General features: G+C 39.2%; 1 protein-coding gene across 11 annotated transcripts in view; it reads left to right on the top strand.

Moving 5' to 3' along the window:
* The window catches only part of PAM (peptidylglycine alpha-amidating monooxygenase), a 267335-nt gene that overhangs the window by 111714 nt on the left and 129092 nt on the right, over positions 1-26529 (top strand). For all 11 annotated transcript variants that reach the window (XM_079786765.1, XM_079786768.1, XM_079786767.1 and 8 more), the window contains exons 3-4: positions 13479-13943; positions 14901-15021. In XM_079786765.1, the coding sequence (XP_079642891.1) occupies positions 13855-13943; positions 14901-15021 (210 nt within the window). In that variant the 5' untranslated portion in view covers positions 13479-13854. The remainder of the gene's footprint in view (positions 1-13478; positions 13944-14900; positions 15022-26529) is intronic.

Here is a 26529-nt window from a genome sequence, read left to right as displayed (position 1 = left end):
CCATAGTGTTACTTTGTCTCCTTTCTAAGCTTTTCTGGGCCTGGAGCAGAAACACAACTGAGGCCTAGATGTTATCTTTAGTTTGATCTAAACTTTGCCTCCGGGGACTTCAGACAGTTTTTGTTCCTAAGATTATTTGATGCTGATCAGAACCTCATTGTCCTGAGGGCTTAATGATTAAAGAGGTGGATGTGCAAGGGAGAAGGAGACACGTCCGTCTGAGTGCTGGATCAGGCCAGTTTGAAGCAAAAGGAATGAAAGGAGAAAAGGTCATGTTAAAGAAATGAAGTTTTTATGACGTTACAAGAAAGCTGAATAGGAAACCCTAACAAGAATTTATATCTCCTCAGATTATTTTGTTTCTCATGCTCGCCCCATGGTAGTGTATTTATCAATATTTCCTGTTTATACAGGAGGAAACCAAGACTCAGAAATGTCAAGTGAATACTATAATGGGGCTTAGAACCATGATTTCTGGTTTCAAGTGCAAGTCTGCACTGCATGTTACACCATGTGTTGGCTCAGAATGAGCTGGAGGAGGGAGATTGGACGTGGAGTCTGAGTCACTGGCAGGAAGTGGGCATTGTGTGATGGAAAACATGCCTTGCAGTTATGTGTATATTGATTTCAGTTATATATGGAATAAAATATAGATTCATTTAAAGTGTTACTAAATCAATAATAGTTATTTATCTTTTACATATTTTCTTAATAAACATGTACTAGATGTATAGCTTCCATCAAGTGTAACTTGCAGGTTAATAGCTCCTACTGCTAAAATCCGCCAATGTCAAGCAAGTTCCTTAACCTCTCTGTGCCTCTATTTTCTCATCTGTAAAGTGGGGATAGTTTTATTGCTCATAGGCTATTGTGAGAATTAAAAAGTATTTAAAAGTATTTAAGAATGAAAAGTATTTAAAATGCTGCCTGACATATAGCAAATACTCAGTAATGTTAAATATCATTTTCATTATTAGTAGTATCCTTATACAGTGTACAGGAACATGAAATGTTATGATTTTAAAAAGGGATTTTCATACTTAAAAGATGGAAATCAATTCTTTGTACTGTACTGTCTGTAGGCTTCTTTATCTTGCTTAAAATTAGCAAAAACAATTGGGTGATTTCACATTTTTCTGTGACTTAAAAACTCAACTTTTAGTTATGCTTGAACTCAAGGTTAGGGCATAGAACTTCAAAAATGGAGAGAAAAGGCAAATAAAGTCAGCCAGACAGCGACACCCCTGGGCTGTGCCCAGTGTGTTCTCTAGCCTGCAGGATCATGGGTCTCATGGTTTCCTCAGCTCTCACTTTCAGTTCCAGGGTCTAGCACAAATCACTATAGGACACCTTGTAAAGAAAATTAAAAATTGGGGAAGAGCAAGCCAGTCTGTAAGCACTTTGTTAAAATGAACCACTTCTCCCTAAACTCTGTATAGCAAGAAACAGTTTAGTAGCAGTGAAATAAACTCGACACCTGTTTGTGCACCAGTGTCAAAGAGTTTTAGGAAACATAAGAATGCTTTGATCTTCTTCAGCCAGAAGAAAATTATGAAACTCTTCATTGACAGTTCATGGGGAGTTTGGGGACACTAATCAAAGAAAACTCTTATTACTACTATAGACCAGAATTTAAAATATCTGAATATAAATGACTTCAGCACATTGTGCTTCTTTCAATCGAGAATTGCATACTTAAAAATTCAAATGGTCTTTTTATGATTAAGTTAAGTTTTATTGTAGATTCTGTACCCTAAAATAAAAAACATTAAAGTGTTTTTAAGCAACTATGTTGCTTTGTTAATGGCTTTGACATTATATAGTTGAGATGGAATGAGGGGGGCAATGTGTAGTGTGTATTTCATAGGATCCCTCTATGTTACTGTAAACTCAATTGAGCAGAATTATATAAATTAGAGAATGTTTTGACAGTTTTTTCATGATCTTAAGGAAAAATTCCCATAAGTTTCTCAATTATATAAAGTGTTATATTATTGTAGACTAGAAGCCCGGTGCATGAAATTTGTGCACAGAGGGGGGGGTCCCCTCAGCCCAACCATCACCCTCTCCAATCCGGGACCCCTCGGGGGATAACCGGCAGTCGGACATCCCTCTCACAATCCTGGACTGCTGGCTCCTTAAATGCTCACCTGACTGTCTGCCCGGTTGCCCCTAAATGCCCCCCCCGCCCCCCCCGCTGGCCTGATCATCCCTCACTGCCTCTGCATGTCGGCCTGATTGCCCCTAACTGCCCCCCTGCTGGCCTGGTCACCCTTAACTGCCCCCTGCTGCTGGCCAGGTTGCCCCCAACTGCCCCCTCCCTGCCAGCCTGGTCACTCCTAACTGCCCCCCCCCCACTGGCCTGGTCACCCCCAACTGCCCCCCCCCCCCGCTGGCCTGGTCGCCCCTCATGCCCCCCCCCCCCCCGCCAGCCTGGTTGCCCCACACAGCCTGCTGTTCAGTTGTTTGGTTGTCCCTCACCAACCCCACTGCTGGCCTGGTTGTAGGCAGCCATCTTGTGAGGGTGTGAGGGTTAATTTGCATATTACCTCTTTATTATATAGGATTTCACTTTAAGTACTGTAATTATACAGCTGAGAGACTTAACAGAAAGGATAGCAAAACTTTTATAATAGAAAGGGGTATGTTTATGGGCATTTTATTGTAAGGATTTGAATATTTGAAATGGGAAACATGAATATCACTTGAAAATATGATTCTGCTATGGGAGGAAATAGTTCTATGGGAGTAGCACAAGAAAAAACACACACACACAAGTTCAGTGTTATTTTTGAGTGAAAATGTAGACATTTCCTATAGGATTTTTACTTATCAAGAAAAAGAATACTTATTTTGTAATTGCATGTTCTGGATCTGAACCAGGTTTTCTGTATAGTTCACAGCTCCTGCCTCTGAAGTCACTAAGAGGCATTTAACAAAGTATGTATTAAAATGCTTTGGGAATAACTATGCCCAAGGATGTGGAATCATAAACAGGAAAAAAAAACTCCTGTAAAAGAGGACAGCTCATTAAAAATGTGTTCATTAACTGCAAGAAAGGCAGAAGGACAGGCAGATCCCCACATTCAGACCTCATCCATCTAAGCCCAGAGCCTGGCACTACTCTCCCACCCTCCCTGGTTCTACACCAACTTCCTCTTAAAAATAGAAGAAAATAATAATGCAGAGACCCACAGAGGAAGCTCTACAAAGGTAATGCAAAAGATCTTTCAGTACCTAAATCAGTGGGTCATCCCAGGATTCAGACTTCATTGAAAAAACAACCCAGATATTTGAAATTTAGTCAGGTCTTGGGTATTAGTTTCAAAATAGTTTCTCAAAAACTTCACTGAGAGGAGGAGCAAGAGCTTCTTATTTTTTGAAGTGGCATATTGTGCTGATAGCCTAGAAGTTTAGGCCCTTATCGCTGACTCGTCCATGAGCTGGGACAGAAATCACTGGGGACTTACACCTTGCTAAATTACTGCAGGACAAGGCTAATGGCCTGTCTCCCACCCCCTCAACCCCCGAACCTCCCGCCACACACACATGCACACACTCAAGAAGACTTTTTAAAGGACAGGTGGTAACTACAGAAGTGCTTTGTGCTCTTTTTCTGAAACTAAAGTCTATGTGACGTTCTTAGCTTATAAATAAATAAGATACCCAGTGGGCAAATGAGCAGCATACAAAGGAACCGTTCTCACTCTCTGATGTCATCAGTAATGGTTAATGATTTCCTGGGCAGTGCACCAGTCTCCTGAGAACTTCCCAGTGCAGTCCTTAGAACTAAAGATTTGTGCCGATTGGAACACAGGGATCTGTGCTGTCTTACATTAAAATATGCCAGCACTGAATTTAGATACATGTGTTATGAAGTAACATTTGTATTAGCCCAAGTTGAGAAATTTAATTAAGAATAATGTCTCTTGTTTTTCCCCCCATGGAAGTATTTACGGGACTCAGTGATTTGATGACTAATGGACATATTTAAAGGGCATCTGCTACTTACTGACCCTGGAGACAAAAATAAGTAAATAAATAAATAAAATTTGTTACTTTTGGCAAGTTGGTGTTTGTTTTTTGTTTGTTTGTGTGTTTTTTTTTTGCAGTAGAATCATATGCTGAATGCTACCCCTGAGATTTTTTTTTTAACATATATATTCTAATAGATACCTAACCAATTTTGACTTGCAAGGGAAGGACACTTCAAATTGTCTGCATGTTAAAAGGGATTAAGCTAAACCAGAGATTTTTAACTGTGTGACCCAAGAATTTGTAAAATATGCAATACCTGGCTATTTAGTCAGGGGCACTGATCTCTTTCCATTAGATTGTCACATAAACAAATGGGAACAGCCAACACAACAATAGTCCCGTGTGAATGAATCAAAACTATACCTATTTTTTTTTTTTATCAGATCGGCAAAAAATGTATTTTTTTGGTGTGCCACAGAATTTAGTAATTAGTTTATGTGCGCCATGAGATGGAAAAGGCCAAGAATTGCCGTCTAAACAAATCCATGTGCAGAAACTGACATTCAATTTGGTGTGCCTTGCTAATGAAGATGAACAGAGCCTTAAAAGAAAACAAGCAACAACTTAGTGTATCTGAGTGTGGCCAACTCTATGCTATACACATAGTGAAGTTGACCTCACATAAAGGTTATAACTCTGGGATCACTTCACAGATGATCTTAGGGTACACCTAATAATGTTAATAAGAAAAGATGGCCACGTATATAAACAAAAACAAATGAACAGACCGACAACTGTGCCTTAGTGCTGAGTGGCAGTTCAAATACCTGCTCTGGGCTTCAGGATCTGGGCGCAAACGGAGCGGTGGGGACCATGGTGCTCCGCAGAGTGCTGGCCCTGTCTCAGGAGGAGGACATTTGCTCAGCTAATTGTTGCCATATGGAAATGGAGGTCTGGTGATGCCACGTTTCACAACTCTTCAAGAGACACTGGAAATCTTGGTTTTTATGTGAAATTTTCATTTTGAAACGTTTACTCAGAATTCAAAATCGGGAGGAGTTGGGGAGGACAATTCTTGCAAGCCAAACTAGACCTTGTTTTTGATCAGATTTAGACCCTAGTCATAGGTCTTCCATTTGTTCTTTTTGAGTTATCTAAATGAGTAATGTTGGTAAGGTTGTAGAGGAAATGTTCATGCTTCCTAATATGTGAATGGAAAAAAAAAAAGACGGTTAATTTATAGCTGAATAGCGAAAGGGTTTAACTATTAACTATTAGACATCAGATTGCCTGTGTTTATATCCTGGCTATATACCCTGGGCAAGTTACCAAGTCCCTCTGTGTCCAGTTTCCTCTTCAGTAAAATGGGAATGATGATGGTACAAATGTCATACAGTTTTGTCAGGATTCAGATCAGCTAATCCGTATACAGTGCTTGGTCGTAATTGCGTAATAAACGTTGGCAATTATTATTTTACAATATGATCATATTCAGGGGATTTGCCTTTTGTTGTACTTATAAAAATAACCATTGTCAATGTACTGAGCCTGTTCTGTGTTGAAGAATCTGAGTTGAAAAGATAGCTTCTGGAGTCTGCAAGCCAGTATTTGAATCCTTGCTCTACTGCATTGTAACCAGAGAAAATTACCTAAATTTTCTAAACCTTAAATCCCTCCTCTGTAAAATGGGAAAGTAAAGTCAAAAGAACCTATCCTGGCCAGGTGGCTCATTTGATTGGTGTGTCATCCTATACACCAAACAGGTTGCAGGTTCAATTGCTGGCCAAGGCACATACCTAGGTTGTGGGTTTGATCTGTGGTTGGGGCATGTATGAGAGGCAACTGATTGATGTTTCTCTCCTGCTCTCTCTCTCTTTCCCTTCCTCTCTCTCTAGAATCAATAAAAATATATCCTCAGGTGAACATTTAAAAAAAAGTCATAAGAACTCGGTGAGATAATGTGCATAAAGTCAATGCCTGGCATATAGTCAATACATGTTACTTGCTATAATGATTTTCCCCCATTCTTTAGAAGTTCCATATTTGCAAACTATTTTAGGAGATTTATGTCTCATTACATGTATTTGAAGGGAATTACATCACATTTGACTTACAAATTAAGCTTCATCTTATTGAACAATATTACGACAATGGCACTCAACCAGGGTGATTTTACCTTCCGGAAGACATTTGGCAAAGTATGGTCGAGACATTTTTGGTTGTCACAGCTGAAGGGAGTGCAACTGGAAGCTAGTGGGTAGAGTCCAGAGATCTGCTAAACAGTCTATAATACACAGGACAGTCCCCTATAGCAAAGAATTATGCAGTGCAAAATGTTTCTAGTGCTGAGCTTAAAAAACCCTGCATTACAGCTACACAAGCATCATAAAATTTAGTTTTTAAAGTTCTTGTCAAGCAAAAAAATAATTATTTATTTTTTCAAAACATCACAAGATATTACATGTAAATTGAAATCTGTAGAGTCACATTTGATAAAATATTTTTAAATGTACACATATATGTATATAATATGTATAAAATCCTATTTTCTTCTGGTTACAAAAATAATATAAGCTTTTGAAAGTTAAAAGACTGCAAAAGCATCCTATCTAATAAAGAGGGAATATGCTAATTGACTGTCACTCCCTCACAAAGATGGAGGTGCCCACAGCCAATAAGGAGGGAATGTGCTAATTAACTGCCATGCCCTCAAAGATGGTGGTACCCACAGCCACAAGATGGCGACGCCCAGTCCTCTCAGCCCTGCTGGGGCAGCAGGCATCCGGCCGCGCCTCGCGCCTGCCTCCGGAGTCCCCTAGTCCCCTCAGCCCCCAGCCGCCCAGGGCCAGCCCGAGGGATGACCAAACAACTGAACAAGCAGGTTGCATGGGGTGACCAGGCCAGCAGGGGGGTTAGTGAGGGACGACCAAATGTCTGAACAGCAGGCTGTGAGGGGCAACCAGGTCGGCAGGGCGGGCAGTTGGGGCAATTAGGCTGATGGGGGGGGGGCAGTGAGGTGTGACTAGGCCAGCCGGGGTGGGGGGGGGAGAGCTGGGGGCGACCAGGCCGGTGGGGGGGGGCAGTTAGGGGCGACCAGGCTGGCAAAGGAGGGTAGTTGGGGGCAACCTGGATGGCAGGGCGGGGGGCAGTTAGGGGTGACCAGGCCGGCGGGGGGTAGTTAGGAGCAACTAGGCAAGCAGGGAGGGGGCAGTTGGGGGCGACCTGGCTGGCAGTGGGGGGCAGTTAGGGGCAACCTGGCCAGCAGGGGCGGCAGTTAGGGGCGATCAGGCTGGCATGCAGAGGCAGTGAGGGGTGATCAGGCCATTAAAGGGGGCAGTTAGGGGTGACCAGGCAGGCAGGCAGGTGAGCGATTAGGAGCCAGCGGTCCAGGATTGTGAGAGGGATCCTGGATTGGAGAGGGTGCAGGCTGGGCTGAGGAGGACCCCCCACCCCCCGTTACAAATTTAGTGCACCGACCCTCTAGTCTATATATATAAAAGGCTAAGTGACTGGCCGACTAGGTATGACTTGCACTGACCGCCAGGGGGCAGGCCCTCAATGAGAAGCTGCTGAGCAACAGCAACTTTGCAGAGTGCCCTCTCACACTCCGTAACCCCTTGGGGGATGTCGGACTGCCAGTTTTGGCCTGATCCTCACAGGCCAGGCTGAGGAGCCCCACCTGCCGGAGGGACCCCATTCACTCTGCAGATGCGCTTTGAGCCCCGGCGCTGCCCCAGGTGTGGCCAGCTGGGGAGGGACTGTGGGAGGTTGGCTCCAAGGCGTGTCCAGCCCGTCTTGCCCAGTCCTGCCCTGCCCGCCAACTTGTAATTAATTTCTTTTCAATGTGCACAAATCCGTGCACCGGGCCTCTAGTATAAATAGGAAGTAAAAGTCCTCCCTTTCCCCCAGTTGTCCCCATATAAAACGATTAGAAATACAATTAGGTTATATTACTTTCAATTTTTAAATATGTGTGTATACTGTTCTATAATTTCACTTTTAAAAATTAATATCTTTCGTTTCTTTTCTAAACAATTTAGTTCTAAAGCTGTTATGTGGGGTGGAGCAAGGTAGGCCTTTAAGCAGTGACCTGGCCTGGGGTACCGAGTCCACCTCGGGTAAGGAGGCATCAATGTGGTGGGGCTGGTGGCTTGGAAGAGGGTGTCACAGTCCAAACAGAATAAAGAGCGTATCCATGTGTCAGCAGCCAAGTAGGAGAGAAAAACCTAGGTTAAGGTTTTGAGGCCAGATGAGAGAGGGAGCGAAAAGCAAGCAAGTGCTCAAAGGATAATGAGACATGTGAAAAGGAACCAAAGCTAGCTAAAAAGAACCACAACTAAGACAATTTGAGTATCAATGTAAGTAATGTAAATAAAGTTAGTAACAGATCAAAACCCATTGAATAAAATAAAAAACATGAGCCCATTAGGATATAATAAATAAATGAATAAGAGTTTGATAAGAAATAGAGTATTTAAAATGTCAAAAATAACCTCTCTCCCTAAAGATATTAATTACAAAGGGAAAATGATCTTACCTAATAATAGACAAACATGGAAATTGACCGTACCTCCGCTATGCCACCAGCCAATCAGGAGTGATATGCAAATTAACCCAAAAATATGGCGGTTAATTTGCATACACAGGCACAGAGTGACGGGGGGCGGGATGCTTTCGTCATCACCATGGCGATGACACAGGCGTTCTGCCCCACCCCCGTTCTCTCAGGGCCTCTGGGCAGCGTGGGAAGGCGGGGCTGGAGCAGAAAGAGGCGGCTCCGGGGCCTGAGCGGAAAGGGGCTGGGCCAGAGTGGAAAGGCGGTACCGGCAGCCAGGGAAAGGAAAGCCCATTCTAGCACGAATCTTTGTGCATCGGGCTTCTAGTAACTTTATAGTGGAAATGTCTAATATACCACCTTAATCAAATGATCAAAATTATATCATTAGTAATGAGACAAATCAAAGTTGTACCACCTAATATGATGCTATGGTAGCCAGCTTCCAAGAAGATGATCTTCGTGTCCTAGTATTCATGCCCTTGGCTAATTTTTGTCCACACTGAGTAGCCTTGACCTGGGTAACCAGAAATTATGTGACTTCTGATGTTAGGTCCTAGGAAACATTGCTCACTCTTGGGGGAGCCAACTGCCATATTGTAAGGACACTCAAGCTGTCCTAGATAGAAGGCCCCATAGTGAGGAGGTATTGTTTCTGCCACTCACCACCACTCACTTGCCAGCCATATGAGTGAGTCATTTTGCAAGCAAATCCTCTAGCCCCAGTCAAACCTTCAGATGATTATAGCCCTGCCAACATCTTCATTGCACCCTCATTAGAGAACCACCCTCATTAGAGAACCAGCCTCATTAGAGAACAACCATTTTGCACATAAAGCATGCAAAATAATGTTTATGGTTTTCAGCTACTAAGTTTTAGAATAACTTAATATGCAGGGTTGGACACTGATACAGATGTAGTGAGATGTTCTTGCCAGGGATGTACAGCCTGAATGTAGTCCTGATGAAACGGAAAACAAACACTAATTAAGAGGCATTCTGAACAAAAGTTGGCCTGAAGTCTTTAATAGAATCAAGGTCATACAAGTTAAAGACAGACTAAGAAACTGTCCTGCAATGAAGGAGACTGGAGACATGGGGACTTTACATGCAATGCTTGATTCTGGGTTCTTTTGATATAAGGGATTTTATAGGGATAGTTGGCAAAGTTTGGAGACTGATGATTAGATGATAGTAATGTGTCAATCTGCATATTTTTATTTTGGTGGCTGTATTGTGGTTATTTAGTGTGATGTACTTTAGAAAATACACACTAAAGTATTCAGAAGTGACGAGGCATCATCAGACCAGCAGTTCACTCTCAGACAATTAAAGAAAAAAGTTCTCCACTTTCTGTAAGTTTGAGATTGTTGAAAAATGTTTTAAAAGTAGCAAAAAGGAAAAATATAGAATATTTTAAAAAATGTTTTTAAAGGAATGTATAGTATTCAAAATAACTTCTTTTACCAGTCTTTCATTGATGGGCATTTAAATGGATTCCAGTTCTTTGCTATTATAAACATCCAGTTCTTTGTTATTATAAACAGTGTTAGTAAATATCCTTATCAACATGTTTATACGCTTGTTCAATTTTTGCCCAAGAATAAATCCCTGGAATCAAATTGCTATGTGAATGGATATGTACCCTTTAATCAGTTTAATCATAAGTCATTGTAGGAAACCACATAGAACCTCCTTAAAATAAAATGAAATTTATATTTGGTAGTTACTTTCATTTGTTTTTCCCCCACTGGAAAGAGTGGGAACTTGATCTGTTTCAATTATTACCATCCCCAGCATTAAGATAGTCTGAGGTACTCAATAAATATGTGTTGCAACAATAGTAATAGTATATATTTATTATGTGTCTGGAACTCTTCTAAGAATCTGAATTAATTTATTCCTTGTAACAACCCTCTGATATGGGCGGTAGGATTATTTCCACTTTGCAGTTGAGGAAGCTGAATCAAAGAGAGGCTGGATACTCAGTAGTTTCACAAGGCTCGTCAATGGTGGAGCCAGGAGTCCAGGTGTAGTTTTTCTTTGGTTTACAAGCTCTAAGCCACTAAGCTATCCTGGTTCTTGTTGAATAAATAAATCAATGAATGAATGATCAATATATTTATTTGATTCTTTGACCAATTACAAAATTCAGCTCTTTAGGGGTTTCTTTTCTTTTCTTTTTTTTCAAATGAAAATTGAAAGGAATGGACTGCTTACTTTGTAAAAGCCAAATTAGCTTTATGGTCCTTTATACTAGGCTTGACTGCGCTATGTAATAGTACTGCTCCTGGAATTAATATCCGTACAGGTATAAACTGTAAATTGTTCTTACTAAGAATTTATGGGTCGGTAAACAGAATATTTGCTTTGTATTACAAATAAAATAGTCAACCTGGATCTACAGCTGGAGTCTAGGAGGCAGAACCTATATTGCATTACTTATTTTTTAAACACATCCTCTGCTCCCACCTGGACTCCTGTGCCCCTGCCCTTTTCTGCACCAGGAATGCCCATGTCCATCTCCTACAGTGGAAACCCAACCACCCTCCACGCTCCCCTCAGTAGTCACCTCTTCCGCTGAAGACTGCTTTACCTTTCTGTTCTTTCTTACCCTCCTCTTGCAGGTTAAAATGATCTTTCCTACCTCAAAATTCCCTGAATCCGTTTTACAGTACTGGTTTTATAACATTGTAAACATACCTTATATTCATTGTGTCAAGTCCTCATCTCCCATAATAGGCTATATTCTCTTTTAGTCTTATTCATTTTATTAAACCCCAACATATTACAATATTTTATTCAGAATATGGAATTACATATAAGGGAATAAATTATTTCAAAGAAATATATTTGAATTTTTAAAATGCTAAATCAGAAGACTACTAAATTGTTTTGAATATTATATATTTAAAAATTATCAGGAATTATAAAATAACAAATGAAATGATTAGACATGATTTTTTTTTCATCTGATGATTTGTATTTTGTCTCTCATTTATAAGGCATCAAGTACCAAGAAGCATAATTGGCTTTCATGCTTATAAGACCTTGTGTTTTGTTCATGGCTGCAAATATCAGCTTTGCTTCCTCCCACAACTTCAGTTCCCTTTTCTTGTAGTGGGTGCTTTGGCACATCAAAGGTAATAAAATCAATCAGAGATAAGTGGAATTTTTTTTCAAAGGCTAGTACTTAAGATGTGTTCCTGTTAAAGAATTTCAATACTAAATTTGTTTTCAAGTGTTTGTATAATACCACATTTCCCTGCCAACTGGAAAGACTGTCCTTGAATCCTGTTCTGCATGAAATAATAAAATATTACCCCTACTCCACATGTATTTAAAAAACAAGAACTTCAGGGAATGTTAAGGATTGTCATCAGACAGGATTTTACTTTGTTGCTGGCATCGCCTTCAGGCCAATTGTTTCTATTCCCCTTTAAGGAGTTCTTTCCTTTACCCAGGGTCTGGGACAAAGCTGAAGTTTTTTGTGTGTTTTTTTTCTTTTTCTTTTCTTTTTTTCCCCTGAAAGTTCAAACAGCAAGCCAAAGAGAAAGTTCAAACAAATATCATCAGTCTTTTAAAAATATCATTGCTTATGTAAATTAGCAGTGGTCCTCCGGTGCTGCTGAGCCAGCCCCAAGCATCTTCGGGTTGGCTGGATATTCTCTCATGTTTTGTCTAGAAAGCTTTGACCATGAAGTCTTCACGTTTAATTTTAGTTTGTGCTTTTTTGTTTTAGTTTTGGGGTTTTTTGTTTGTTTGTTTTTTAGATTAGCTTCACTATCTTGCGATTTCCTGAGGATAGAGTAGAGGCTCATGTATTATTGTGGAGCACTTCTCTGTGATCTTACTGATGTTATTCATCTGGCCATTGGATTTGAGGTTTCCCAAACTATGTTTATGATCAGTGATTAAAATTAAACTTTAAGAAATCTTTATGGCATTTTTATGTTGTGAATGATTTGAAAACAATGCCTTCTGACCACAATTTACAAACTTGACACATAGTCTGAAATACGTGCAGGACAACAGTAATATCAAAACATGCATAGTTTAGATTTTAGCTTAGTTGATTCTCTTCATAAAATGTTGAGATGCTGCACCAGTTCTGCATGGCCTCTTTTTATATTAATTCTAAGTTCTTAATCATGCCCTTTGTAGATAAATTCATTTGGAGGCCAGCTGAGATTCTCCCTGTTGTTTCTGCACGCATTACATTGTAAATTTCCAAACTTTATTCAGGGAAGAATATGTTTTGGGAGGCCTACGTTATAAGTAATTACTACTTTGTATATTAGATGCATAATTATTCAGTAGGCATTTGTATGTCATATATCATGTTAACTGTAGACTTTTGGTTGTCTTTGAAATAATCCTGGGAACTTCACTGATTGCTTCTGTGGTGCTCATTCTTGGCAGGGGGTATTCTTCCTCAGATCTGTAGCTCTGTGGTACATGTACATAAACATGCCTTTGTGTTCAACATCTTTTTCCATCTGATTACTGTTGTATCCAAGTGCTTTGTCTCTGCTTCTCTTAGCGCCCCCTTTCTTTTGCCCTTAGCCTGTCATTTGCGTAAATAAGTTTGTTTATATTCAGCAGAGTATTAAGTGCATTTTTGATGATAGAAGGGAATGATATAGTAAGTCAGAAGAAATACCGAAAGTGGGATGGATGAGAGAGAAAAGGGGGGGAAAAGTCGGGAGGAAAAGAAGAGAGTGGGTGTGAGGTAGGAAGAAAGAGCCAAACAGAGAGAGACCATTGGGGCTTTGTGAAATCTTGGGGGCTGTTGCGGGGGAGGGAGATCCACTGACCAGCATTTTCCCCAGGCTTGGGCTCAAGCTTGTGAAACTGCGAATGTATTAAAGAACCTCAACTGGGATTTGCTGAGGACAAATGCTGTAATGTGTTAGTCATCCATTATCTGCTTCTATTTTTGCAGGTCCTGAATGATGACTGACGCGGGTTGGTGTGATATCCCTCACAGTCCCTGTCATTCCCCAGCGATAAGGGACCCGCAAGTCTAGCTCCAGCACCAGGGTAAAAAGAAAAGAAAAAGGAAAAGAAAAAAAGCAGCTCTAGAAGGAGGAAAGCTTCCGCTTGCGGACCGGACAAAAGTACCGCCTTCCCACGGGTGTCTGCGTGAGGCTAGGGATCCAGACACCTCGCCGGGTCCTGCTCGCCGCTCTCGCAGGCGGGTGGAGCGTGGCCGCCGCAGGACGCCCGCCGCGCCCGGCCATGGAGTAGCGGCCGCTGCCCACCGCGGCCCCAGCCCGCTGCGCTGCCCGGGCTCCCGGCGGGGCCGGAGCGGCGCGGACATGGCTGGCGTTCGGAGCCTGCTAGTTCTCCTCCTCGTGTTTCAAAGCAGCTGTCTGGGGCTCCGAAGCCCACTTTCGGTCTTTAAGAGGTGGGTGTGTGTGCCGTTGTTGTTGTAGCAGGCGGGATGTTGTTGGGGTGGTGTCTGTGCATGCTGTGGGAAATTGCGATCACTTTTAGGGACCTGCGTGTCGGAGCAATAGGCAAGGCTGCTTTACTTTGCTGAGCCGACTTGGAATTTTAGCACCGTAACTTCTTGTGAAGTCCCCTTTACAGGAAAAAAACAACCCCTCTGTAGTGTAAGCCAAGCTGCACTGGCTTTCCAAACTTCAATTAGAAGTTGTGATTTCCAATACAAATCGCTCCCTCTTGGGGAGATATTTCAGAAACTACATCTAGGCATTTCGACTTGAATGCCTTCTTTTAGAATAGCTGGGAGAATAAAATATCAATACAGGTAAGTGATGGGGAGAATCAGATCGTGGGCTGTAATAGCTCATGAGAAGACACTGAGCTGTATACACACTCCTCATAATTAACATAATTAAATATTTATGCACTTATACATTTGTAATTCACATCGCAGCCCCCCCCCCCCCCCCCCCCGCTCCTATTGTGCCTCCTAGCATTATTATTGTTGGTTTTTGTTTCTGACTAGTAATACTGGGCACTCATAAAATACTCACGAAAATGTTAAATATTTCTTCCATTAGAAAATTGTCAGGTCTGTGATAATTTCTAATTAATACTGTATTTTCATTAACTAGAAACAAATAATTTGACAAGTTTTTATTGAATTGAGTTTTAAATGTAACCTGCTTGTTTGCTTTGATTATATTTTGTTTACAAGTTAGACATATGTTGCTCATGGACTATAACATCCAATTCTGAGAATGTTTTAGAATATTATGTAGTTACCACATCTTTTCATCAGGTCTAAATCAGTAATCTTTAATTTTACAGTCATAGAATCCCTTTATTTTTTCTCATGTCAAGTTAAAATTCCATTATGTTCAAAGATATTGAAATTACTTTTTTTTTTTTTAAGGTTTAAAGAAACTACCAGATCATTTTCCAATGAATGTCTTGGTACCACCCGACCAGTAACTCCTATCGATTCATCTGATTTTGCATTGGATATTCGAATGCCTGGGGTTACACCTAAACAGGTGAGGGGAATTCTATATTTTATTATTCAATTGTTCTATGTACAATTTATAATTAAAGCAAAGAAACTGCATTTACAGCAGTAGTAACTTCTTTAAAAAGAGGCATTTGCTTTCAAGACTCTTCAGGGCTAGAATAATTGACTATTATAGAGAGGAGTACATCTTTCAAGGTAAATATTTCAGTTAAATTATTTTTTCAAAAATTTTACTCATATTGTTTATTGTTAGTTGTGTTTGAAAATGGAACCTTGAAAATTTACGTTTTGAAATTCTCAGTGGAATAATAGCCTCTGTACTGCAACATGTAGTATGTATTAAAATATGAAAAATTATTCTAATAAAAGGAAATGATATTGAGCAGCTACATCTCAGAGTTTACTTTGTTTAAATACCCTTCTATCACAGCCACAAGTTAAGAGCCAAAGTCATGTGTTTACTGCCAAGAATCTGAAAAATAAAATATTTCACACTTTAAAAGTTCAGAGAATTGTTCATACAGGTGGTGGATTGTAAGTGTTCCGTAGCACAATTTGCTTGTTTTAAGAGATGTATTGTGAAGAAATGATTGCAGAACTCATACAAGCGTCACATATAGCATTTTGAGTAGAACTAGGTTGTGGCGAGGGCTTTTCCTGTTTTAAGTATACACAAGAAGCTCAAACTCACTTCTCTCATGTGTTTAAGGTGTTTCATTAAGCATGAAAAGGCCAGAATTAATTATGCTTTGCAAGCAGGCAGTGCAGGGATTTATTTGTGTCATTAAAAGATAGTCCTCTCCTTTCTAAGGGCTGCAGCAACAGGGAGAGACCTGCATGTTACAGAACTGCAGTGGCTGATGACTCACTGTTGCAGATAAAATTCTATTTTCTTGTCTTTTTAAATACTGGGAAAATAAAAGTCTTCTCCTTACTGGGGAGAATTCCTTTGAAGTTGACATTCAGAAGCTCGAGAAAATATACATAGTCCTCTTTGGGGGAACTAAGGATTGACATTCATTTATTTGAATACCTGTATATAATCTAACGATCTATAATTGACTTCTTTTACTACTCTGAAAATTACCCTCACCCCCTTAACCCCTGCCCAGCCAGATGACTCTTCTGTGTGTTCAGTTATTAATGTTCTGGCCTTTAATTCCATAAGGTCTTTATTTAATATTTAGTCAGAAGAGCTGTAATGAAATTGGGAATAGGAGTGATTGACAGTTGCTCACTTGTGAAGTGTGCTTCTTCTTGTCTTTTCTCATTTTTAAGTGATTTTCCTCCTATATTTGCTTAACTGACTTTATATTACTTTTTTTTAAACCATTGTGATCTTTTGCACCTTTTTCCCTCCCAAGAATATCATTATTTTCTCAAATAGTCATGTGGTTCATTATTCTGTTATTTTTTTCTTCTCATTATTTTATAGTAAGAACATTTAAATTATGTAACAATCATAAGAAGTAATTGTGTTGGGGTCAATATTCTCAGAAAGAGTTCCTAGAGGAATTCATTGTTTAAAAAAATGTAGAGGAGCACCATTTTCATAAAGTAAAATGTGTTTACTCATTATTACTATAATCTTATACTAGTAATTATCAAAATAACTCCATGGAAAAAGAATATATATTTAGTAAATTACAGGCTTGTCATTTTGTACTATCTGCATTCAGCTTTGCCTCATGCAGTAGAAATGTGCTAGTTCCCTTCCCAACATAAAATTCTTTGTTGCTCCTTCTCTTGAGACTATGTGGTTCCCAGGAGTTGTCTGTCCAGGATCCAGAAGTGGGGCACATGAACTAGCATTAGCAGATTGTTGCCACCCACCTCCCCTTTCACAGCGATTGGTTCAGAAGAAGGTGTCTGATCAAGACGAGTCCAATCAAATCTTAGGACTTTTGCTGGGGATCGATTTTTCTGTTGTATGTGAGCCAGCCCTAGGATTGGCTGAGTTCATGAGCGGAGCCATGCCTAGAATAAAACTAATACTGTAGAAGACAATGCAGAGAGACTGAAAGAATATAGGTTCTTGGTGGCAATGCTACTTAGGGAATTTGCACCTATGTTAGCCTTTCTTGTTTCAACCAGGTCCAGTTGGGTTTTCTCTGACTTGCAACTGAAACTACCTACCTGGATAAGTGATTCACTTGTTTTGTCTGATCAGCTCAGAGCAGGCTGTTTAAAGTTTCTGCCACTTCCCCCATCACCCTCTACTGACCGTATGCCACGAGTACTTACTGACTTGATTTGGTTGACATATAGATTATAACTTATAACCTTCATGAGAAATGGTAGTTATACTTCTTATTGAGCATACTCAGAAGGAAGTGGATAAAGAAACCCCATATCCCTTTCCTCCTGAACTTGGAGTGCTTGGTAACGAAGACACGGTGCTTTAATTGTCTGAGTACTTTTGATGAAGAAAGTATTATTTTCTTAACATGCAGGTGAAACTAAATTTAACACAGATCCTTAAGAGGAAAGGAGATTAAAAAAAAAAGCAAGGAAAGAAAAATAAAGTACTAGAGGAAAGAAATAAAAGATGGAAGGGAATCAGAAGAGTAGGCCAAAAGAAAAGAAATAAAAGAGAATAGAATGATCAAGAACAAAAATAAAAGGAAAAAGAAATCAAGAATAACTATAATATGAAGAACAGAACAGTTAAAAATTATATCAGGAAGAGAGGAGTAAAGAAATCATAAAAACAAGGAAAGCATTGAGGAGTTAAAACGTTGTTTTTAATGGCAGGAGATCAAGAAAAACAACAAAATTAAAAGAAAGGAAAGACTGAGAACCAGAACTTGAGTTGGTAATAGAGGCACACCAAATTGATTAAGAGATGTGTTCATTCAATAGATTTTATAATAACGCACACCTTAAGATTTGGCAAGAATGAAAGATACATCAGTGAATCTTGGGTAAGCCCTTTCCTTGGGAAGCTTGAGATTGTTCGGTAGCCGTGGATAGAGAAACAGCAGATGTAGAATAGAGGCAGAGAGAACCTCACCTATAATATAGATAGAACAGCTAACTAACTTTTTACTGATGATTAATGTTCTAGATTAATGTTTTACCAAAGAATATCCAGTCGTGTCAGGCCTCTCTGAGTTGCAGTCCATTCTGCTATTCTGTAAACTTCAGAGCAGGCTTTAAAAATTGCTCCCGTTAAACTAGCTCCAGAGAGTCCGGGGAAAGTAGTTTATTATCAATTGTAATACCAATTTTATAATCAAAGTGAGCTTACTCTTTTTCTTCCCTGACTTGAAATTTAGAATTTTTGTCTTCTTTCATAAATTTCTCATTGATCAGTGTTCTTTTCAGGCTCTGGGAAGATTAGGGAGAAGAGTAAGCAGCTTTGAAGTAGCCCTGGGTAGAATCTGTTGTCTAATGGCACTGGCTTCATACCCAGCAGTGCCTCGAAGTGGTGGTATCTCCTGACTCTTCTTTTAGCACTTTTCTTCCTCATGTGATTCCTTTCTCACTTGTGGGCTTTTGCTGTCACCAACTCTCATATCAAACCTAACAATTTGATAAACTGCCAGTTCATGGTCATAGTAAGGTGTTATCATCAGTTTGATGTGTTAAATATTCCATAAGGGGTTGATTTTTAAATAAAATATGGCATAATTACCAGGAGTTTACATAAGATTTATTGTCTAAATCTAAGCAACATCTAGTGGGTTAGAATGTAGGCTTTGGGGCCGGGCTGACAGCATTCTTGTCCCAGCTCTTGATGTGTCAACACAGGTATGTTTCCTTCTTTTTTTAAAAAAAAATCCTCACCTGAGGATATGTTTTTATTGATTTTAGAGAGAGAGGAAGGGAGAGAGAGAAACATTGATCAGTTGCCTCTTATATGGGCCCAGACTGGGGATAGAACCTGCAACCTAGGTATGTGCCCTGACCAGGGACCAAAGCTACAACCTTTTGGTGTATAGGATGATGCGCCAATCCACTGAGCCACCCGGCCAGGGGTCAGCTATGTTTCTTAACCTGCTAGTCCTGCTCTTTCATCCATAGACAGGGTAATAGTAGTATCTATCCAGGATTATTCTGGGGTCTAAGCAAGGTAAGACCAGTACATGTTCCAGTTGCCCTTCACATGGTAAGTTCTCGGAAAATGTGAACTCATTATTTTTATGATATGTGTTGAGGAAAATGTGAATAAGCCTTAAGATGAGAAAGAAATTGCCAACCCTTATGCTTTCAGTAATGACTTCATGGAGAAAGTAAGGCATTGTAATAATTCTGAAGGAGAGGAAAGGTAGCCAAATAGAAAATACGAACCTGAAAAAAAAACAAAAATAAAACGAACCTGGACAAGGGAAACCTGGAGAAAGTAAGCAAGGAAGTAAATCTTTCAGTGAGCTTATTTTTAGGTAGTTATTTCCATTAAATATCCCTTATGATCAGAGAATCAAAGAACACCGAGAATGGATGTTTTTCTCCAAGTTCTTATATATCTTTTATACTCCTCAGAAGAGAACTTATCAAAAGCAGTTTCATCGGTATGAAGCCTTAATTTTTTTTATAACAGTTTGAAATTAGCCTGGATTTCCTGATGTTGCTGAGGACTTTGTACATTAACCTTCTTAAAAAATTACTCTTTTCTAATGTAAGTCCCTTCATATCCTAGGTTTATATAGTATTTTATTTATCTGTTACTTGTTCAACTTAGATACTCTGTATTCTTGGCTTATGGACTTATAAATGCAAACCGATTTGAAAATGATATGATTTTACAAATTAAATATTAAATTAAATATTTTCTTTGAACATAATAACTTGAAATCATGTAATCGAGTGTGTTTTTTTCCATTTTTTATAGTCATCAGTGTAGTCATGTTCCTCTCTTATTTGGGAGAAGTGTGAAAACTGTGGAGGAGTCTACTTTTTCCTTTCTAAACGTCTTGCAAATTCTTATTTGTTCTCCCCCCTCCTCTTTTTTTTTTTTTTTTTTGTCTAAAGTTTTACATATGTCTCCTTTTTCCCCAGTTGTCCCCTCCCTCCAGCTAATCCCACCCCAGGCAAGCCCCTAACTCCCCAGTGTCTGTGTCCATTGGTTATGCTAATATGCATGCATACACTTGTTTGTTCTTTATTTGTTTTTTAAAGAGTCACAGATCACACTTTGAAATCAGAAAGCAGCCTTCTCTGTGTTTATGAGCATACAAATCTATCGCCAGGAACCCCAGGAAATGGAACAATTCTGAGTTTAAAGATCACATCAGATAACCCAGAGCAGCAAGTTGAAAAACCTGTGATTAGTCTTAAGTTACCACTTATTTTAAAATAATATGAAAGAATGTAGTCACTGAAATAAAACCAGAATGAACAAAATACTCCTACAAAATTTTTTCAAAAGTTTCCCAGTGTTTATCTTTGTTTTGTTTTTTTCTTAAAAGTGAACATTAATTAGAAAGTGTTTACTAATATATTTTAACATTTTCATTTTCTAACAGAAGAGGAAAGAGATTCCCCTTGCCTCAGTAGTGTATACATATCATCATGTAATAAGAACCTAGCACTTACAGGGTTGTTGTTTTAACAGCACTCATTTAAGAAATAAATTTTAAAATGTCAAGGCATAATCATAACATCACTTAAAACCAGTATTTGCTAAGAATATGTTTATCAAAGAGGTAATATACAAGTTAAGTGCATAATTGCTGTGGTACCTTAATTTTTCTCAAAATCAGAACATTGATTAAGTTAACTTTTTCATGTCCAGTCACTTGGTTAAACAGAAGTTAGGCTTCTGGCTGATTTTGTGGAAATTATAATCTGTTGAATCTAGATATTTTAATCCTATTATTATGGGGGGGGGGGGGAATAGCCCCAGTCAGTGCTTAAAATTCAGGACAACATTAGCAAGGTCTCCAGAAAAAAGTGATGCTTTACTGGAATAATTTTTAGTTCTTTGAAGATTCTGATTTTCTTGTCTCCTTCTCTTTAGTTACTAGTATATAATAATACTTGCATTAAAAAAATAATGCTGCCCAGCAAGTGTGGCTTAGTGGTTGAGTGTCGAGCTATGAACCAGGAGGTCACAGTTCATTTCCCTAGGGCACATACCAAGACTGTGGGCTCCATCCCCAGTAGGATGTTTCTATCTCTCCCTTTCTTTTGCTTTCTGACACAAGGCCATTTGGTTGAGAGGAGCTGTTCGGAAATGTTAAAAACTGTGAGGCCATGAGTGTGAACGAGCCATGGCTCCAGTAGCCAGTCCTGCACCAGTGCGTTTTGGTTGCTTAGAAAAAAATAGACCCTGGGTGCATTAAGTCATTGTCTAAATATGAGCATGACTCATGGCTTTTAGTGTTTCTTTTCTCTCCATTCTTAGTTTTGTCTCCCTTCCCCAAAAAACAAAGTAGCATGGTGATCTTGTTATTTAAGGAAGAAAATCGAGGAATATCCTAATTCTGGACCAGCATTTGCTTTTTATTTAGAAAGACTTAGGCAATGCGTATTCTAAAATTCCGAAGTTTGGAAGAAGAGCAACAAAAGAGATTAAAATGCTATATACCCTGGCCTTTCCACAAACCGAGGAAGTAACTTTATCTATTTTACCAATGGAGAAGCTGATTATTAGAAAGGACAGTCTCCAGGCTCTTGTTTTGTTTACTTATCTGTCTCACATGAAATTGGTTTTTCCACTTTCTAATTTGAAAGCTCAGGATTAGTGTCAGTCAAATTCTCAACTTGTATTTATTTGTATAATTCTCCCCTTGCTTCATCAGTGAGGCTCAATGCTACAAATTTAATAGAAAACAAAAAATGTTAAATGAAGCTTATAAACAGCAGGTTAAAGTTGCATGTAGCTCAATGCCTATTGTTTAAGTTTAAATTACCATAATTCCTCTTTATTTTTACTAAAACCTATTTAGTGTTCACTTCAGAAAGATATGATTGAACTATTAACAGTGTTTTCCTCTGTGAGAATAATCTAAACATGTCGCCTGGGTTCAGAACTGCAAATATACATGGACCTTTGTTTATTAAAATCTGAAACATAAAAAGACTTTATTTTCAATTAATTTTTGATATTTTTGAATAATATGAAATTTAAGAGAATATTAGAAAAAGTACCTACACTATAAGAGACTCCTTTATGATCACCTCTTTTCTCAATAAGATTTAGAGTTCTTTTCTGTTTCTTTTTTCTAGTAAATTTGTAAAGGAGAAATTATGTTTAATGAGTGCTCATTATGTATCACTACTGTATGAGGCACTTTATAAGCATTCTCATTAATTTTCATAAAAACTGTTCAAGGTACTATTATTCCCATTTATTATAAAGAATTGAAACTCAAGGAGATTAAATAATCTGTCCATAGCCAAATAGCCAGTAAATAAAGGAACAGGGATTTAAATACAGATTTATTTGAATCTGAAACCCATGCTCATTTGATAATCTGTGCTGCCAATCTGTTAATGGCTTATGTGTTTCCCAGAGAATGTTACTATATATTTTTTTATGTATGCATGATGTTTATGGCTTTAAATGTGAAGGATATGTACACATTCATACATGTTTTTATTACACATATGTTGTAAAATAAAAGCTTTCTTTTGTTAAACAACCAAAATAAAAATTATTGGCTCCATCCTAAATCCTTTTTTTACTGTATGTCCAGAAAGAAATGCCACTAATATGAATTCTGGTACAATATTCCTGATCATCAGGCTGTTAAAAGATACCTTGCAATCAACCTGGTTTAGTTCAACACAATTTTGATTGTGCCTGTCTAAATCTAAGCCAGAGATTAGCAAATTATTTCTTAAAATGTCAGATAGTAAATATTTTTGGCTTGAGAGCCATATGGTCCCAGTTGTAACCGCTGCAGTTAGAAAGCAGCCATAGACAGTATGTAAATGAACGAGTTGGCTGTGTTCCAATAAAAAACTTCATTTACTGAAACAGCAGCCGCCCACAGGCTGCAGTTCCCTGATCCTTGATCGAAACCATTGCATATGCCATTTACGCTAATAAATGGATTTAACCTTTGGCCGCTCACAAACTGTCTTCTGACTTATAAAACATAGAGAATAAAAATACCAATGAAAGGTTAATAGCACTTTGTTCCTTGTTACCTATTTGGTTTTCATAAGTAAATGGTCATAAACAAGGGGTTTCTGTTTTGGAATATTGTATTTCAGACTTCTCCATCTCAGTAAATGGTAATTCCTCAGTTATAGTTCCTCTAGGCCAAATATACTGGAGGGATTCTTGGCTCCTCTTTCTCATACCCCATAAACAATATGCCAGCAAATCCTGTTGTTTCTACCCTCCAAATATATCCAGAATCCAGTCTTTTCTCCGCATACTCATCTTTCCTTCTCTGGCCCAAGCACCGTCCTCGCTTTCCTGGATTATTACAGTAGCTTTCCTAACTGTCTTCCTTGTACCCTAACATCCCTAGAGTCTGTGCTCTATGCAGCAGCTGCAGAGATCTGATAAATACAGAAGTCAGATCACATCACCCTTCTGTACCCCTTCAAGAGCTACCCCATTTAAAACCACAAACTTTATAACAATTTCCAAAACCCTTTTTTTCCTGCAATCTTTTCTCACTCCTGTGTCTCTCATCCCTCATTTCTCCTATCAGTCATTATATTTACAAAGCAGTTCAGAACTCTAGTTCTACCACTTGTTGGCTACAAAATTGTAGGCAAGATACGTAAACCTTAGTGAGCTTCAGTTTCTTCATCTGCCCAACATGTGAAACAAAAGTTCAAAGTGAAGTTGGTTAAAATATAATTATGGATATTTGGTATATCAAATAAACTCCAAAAGGGATGTATATAAAGCATGTGACTATATCAGTCAACAGAATAATGTATAGTAAATATAATTTAATATCTATGTAGATATAAATTTTAAATTTTAGGAAGAGAATATATATTCTTTTTGAATGCATATAGAACATTTATTAAAATCACAAAACTAGACATTACGGAACTTCATTTTACTACAATAGAATATTATAGATCTTGTCCTCTGATAACAACCCAATAAAACTAGAAATAGACTATGAAGAGATGTCAAGGAAATTAAGGATAATTCTTCTGCACAACTTCTGAGATAAGCAAAAAACAAAAATTGAAATTGTAAATTATCTAGAGAGTACTGATAAGGAAAATACTTCCAAACAAAACCCATGAGATCCATCAAAAGCAGTACTCAGAGAAAAATTGATAGCCTAAAATTATTTTTTAATGAAAACTATAATAAAAGTAAATTTATATAAACATTCAACTTAGTAAATGAGGAAAAGAGCAATTAAGTCAATGAAAAGGAAGACTAAAGATAAAAGATGAAATTAATAGGATAAAAAACAAGTATAAGCAAAATAAGAAACTGTTTCTTTGAAACATCCATTAAAATGGATAAATTCATGACAAGCCTAACTATGGATAAGAAAGTACAAAAATTATGCATGATTAATTATTAGAAAGTGTAAAGACAAAATTTTAGACACTATTATATGTAACTCTATGTCAATACATTTTATAATCCTGAGGAAAGGGGTAATTTTCTAGAAAATACTTAGGCATCCAAATTGACCTACTAGTAAGAACTGAACAGACCACTAACTATAGAAGAGACTGGAAAGGTAAAAAGATTTTATATGTGTATGCACACACACACACACAAACTCTTAAAGATGAGATTATTTAACCAAGAACACATGACAGAAAAGGAACTAATATACCATGTATATAAAGAGGTCCCAGAGACTGAGAAGCAACCCAAAAGAAAAGCAAATGAGTATTAAAGTTAAATTAACAGAATGAAAAAAGTTCAACCTTGTTGATAATCATATAAATTAAAATTAAAGAAAAAGTATAGCATGTTTTTTCACCCACTAATTTGGCAAAAAAATTAAAAAGAGCTATAAAATACAGAGCTTTTGAGGATGAAAAGCTATAGTCTCATATATCAGTGAGAGGATGCAGTGCCATAAGCTCTTAAGAAAAGTTATCTGGAATTGTCTTCTAAAGTAAAACTACTCATATCCTTAAAATTGTGGGAGATTATCCTATAGAATAGTATGTAATAAGTGAAAGACTGAGCACGTCTACATGTCTTGCCTTAGAAGTATTGTCATTGTGTATTAATTGATAGCATCAAACTGAAGAGTCATGTTTGGAGTGTGATCCCATCTTAATAAAAATAAATAATAGCAAAATTTGTATACATGTATGACTCTTTGGTTATATATTTTTGTTTGGGCATAACGGAACTTGAAAGGAGGCATATTAAGCTGTAAACATTGGTCCCCTGGAGAGGTAGCAATAGAGCAGGATGACAATTTTGGTCAATATATGTAAGTTGTTTTCGCATTAAAGAGATCACCTATTATTTTATAACTAGAGCCCCAGTGCACAAAATTCGTGCACAGGGGTGTGTGTCCCTCAGCCCAGCCTGCATCCTCTCCAATCTGGGACCCCTCAAGGGATATCCCCTACCAGGATCGGGCCTAAATGGGCAGTTGGACATCCCTCTCACAATCCAGGACTGCTAGCTCCCAACTGCTTGCCTGCCTGCCTTCCTGATTGCCCCTAACCGTTTCTGCCTGCCAGCCTGATCACCCCCTAACCACTCCCCTGCCAGCCTGATTGATGCCTAACTGCGCCCCTGCCAGCCTGATTGCCCCTAACTGCCCTCCCCTGCAGGCCTGGTCACCCCTAACTGCCCTCCCCTGCAGGCCTGTGTGCCCCCCAACTGCCCCTCCCTGCAAGCCCAGTCACCCCCAACTTCCCTCCTCTGCTGGCGTGGTCACCCCTAACTGCCCTCCCCTGCAGGCTTGATTGCCCCCAACCCCCTCCCTTGCAGGCCTGGCCCCTCCCAACTGCCCTCCCCTGCTGGCCTGATCTCCCACAACTGCCCTGCTTTGCAGGCCTTGTCCCTCCCAACTGCCCTCCCCTGCTGGCCATCTTGTGGCGGCCATCTTGTGTTCACATGGGGGCAGCCATCTTGTGTGTTGGAGTGATAGTCAATTTGCATATTACTCTTTTATTAGATAGGTTAGAGGCCTGGTGCCTGGGTGGGGGCCGGTTGGTTTGCTCTGACAGGTGTCCCGGATCAGGGTGGGAATTCCCTTGGGGCGTGGGGCAGCCTGGGCAAGGGGCCTGTGGTGGTTTGCAGGCCGGCCACGCCCCCCAGCGACCCAAGCAGAGGCCCTGGTATCTGGGATTTTTTTTATCTTCTATAATTGAAACTTTGTAGCCTTGAGCAGAGGCCAGGGCAGGCCAGGGCTGCGGGAAGCTTGGCTTCCTCCATCGCCAGGGGCAATTCAAGCTTCCTGCTCTCTCCAGCTCTGTGGCTGCCGCCATTTTTGTTGGGATTTATTTATCTTATATAATTGAAACTTTGTAGCCTTGAGCGGAGGCCAGGGCCGGCCAGAGTGGGTGGGAAGCTTGGCTTCCTCCATTGCCAGGGAAACCCAAGCCTCCTGCTCGCTCCATGGCCAAAGCCATCTTAGTAGTTGGGTTAATTTGCATACTTGCTCCTGATTGGCTG

The sequence above is a fragment of the Cnephaeus nilssonii genome (genome assembly GCF_951640355.1).
Source record: "Cnephaeus nilssonii genome assembly, chromosome: 2".
Lineage (NCBI taxonomy): Eukaryota > Metazoa > Chordata > Mammalia > Chiroptera > Vespertilionidae > Cnephaeus > Cnephaeus nilssonii.
This window is presented reverse-complemented; position numbering and strand designations above follow the sequence as displayed.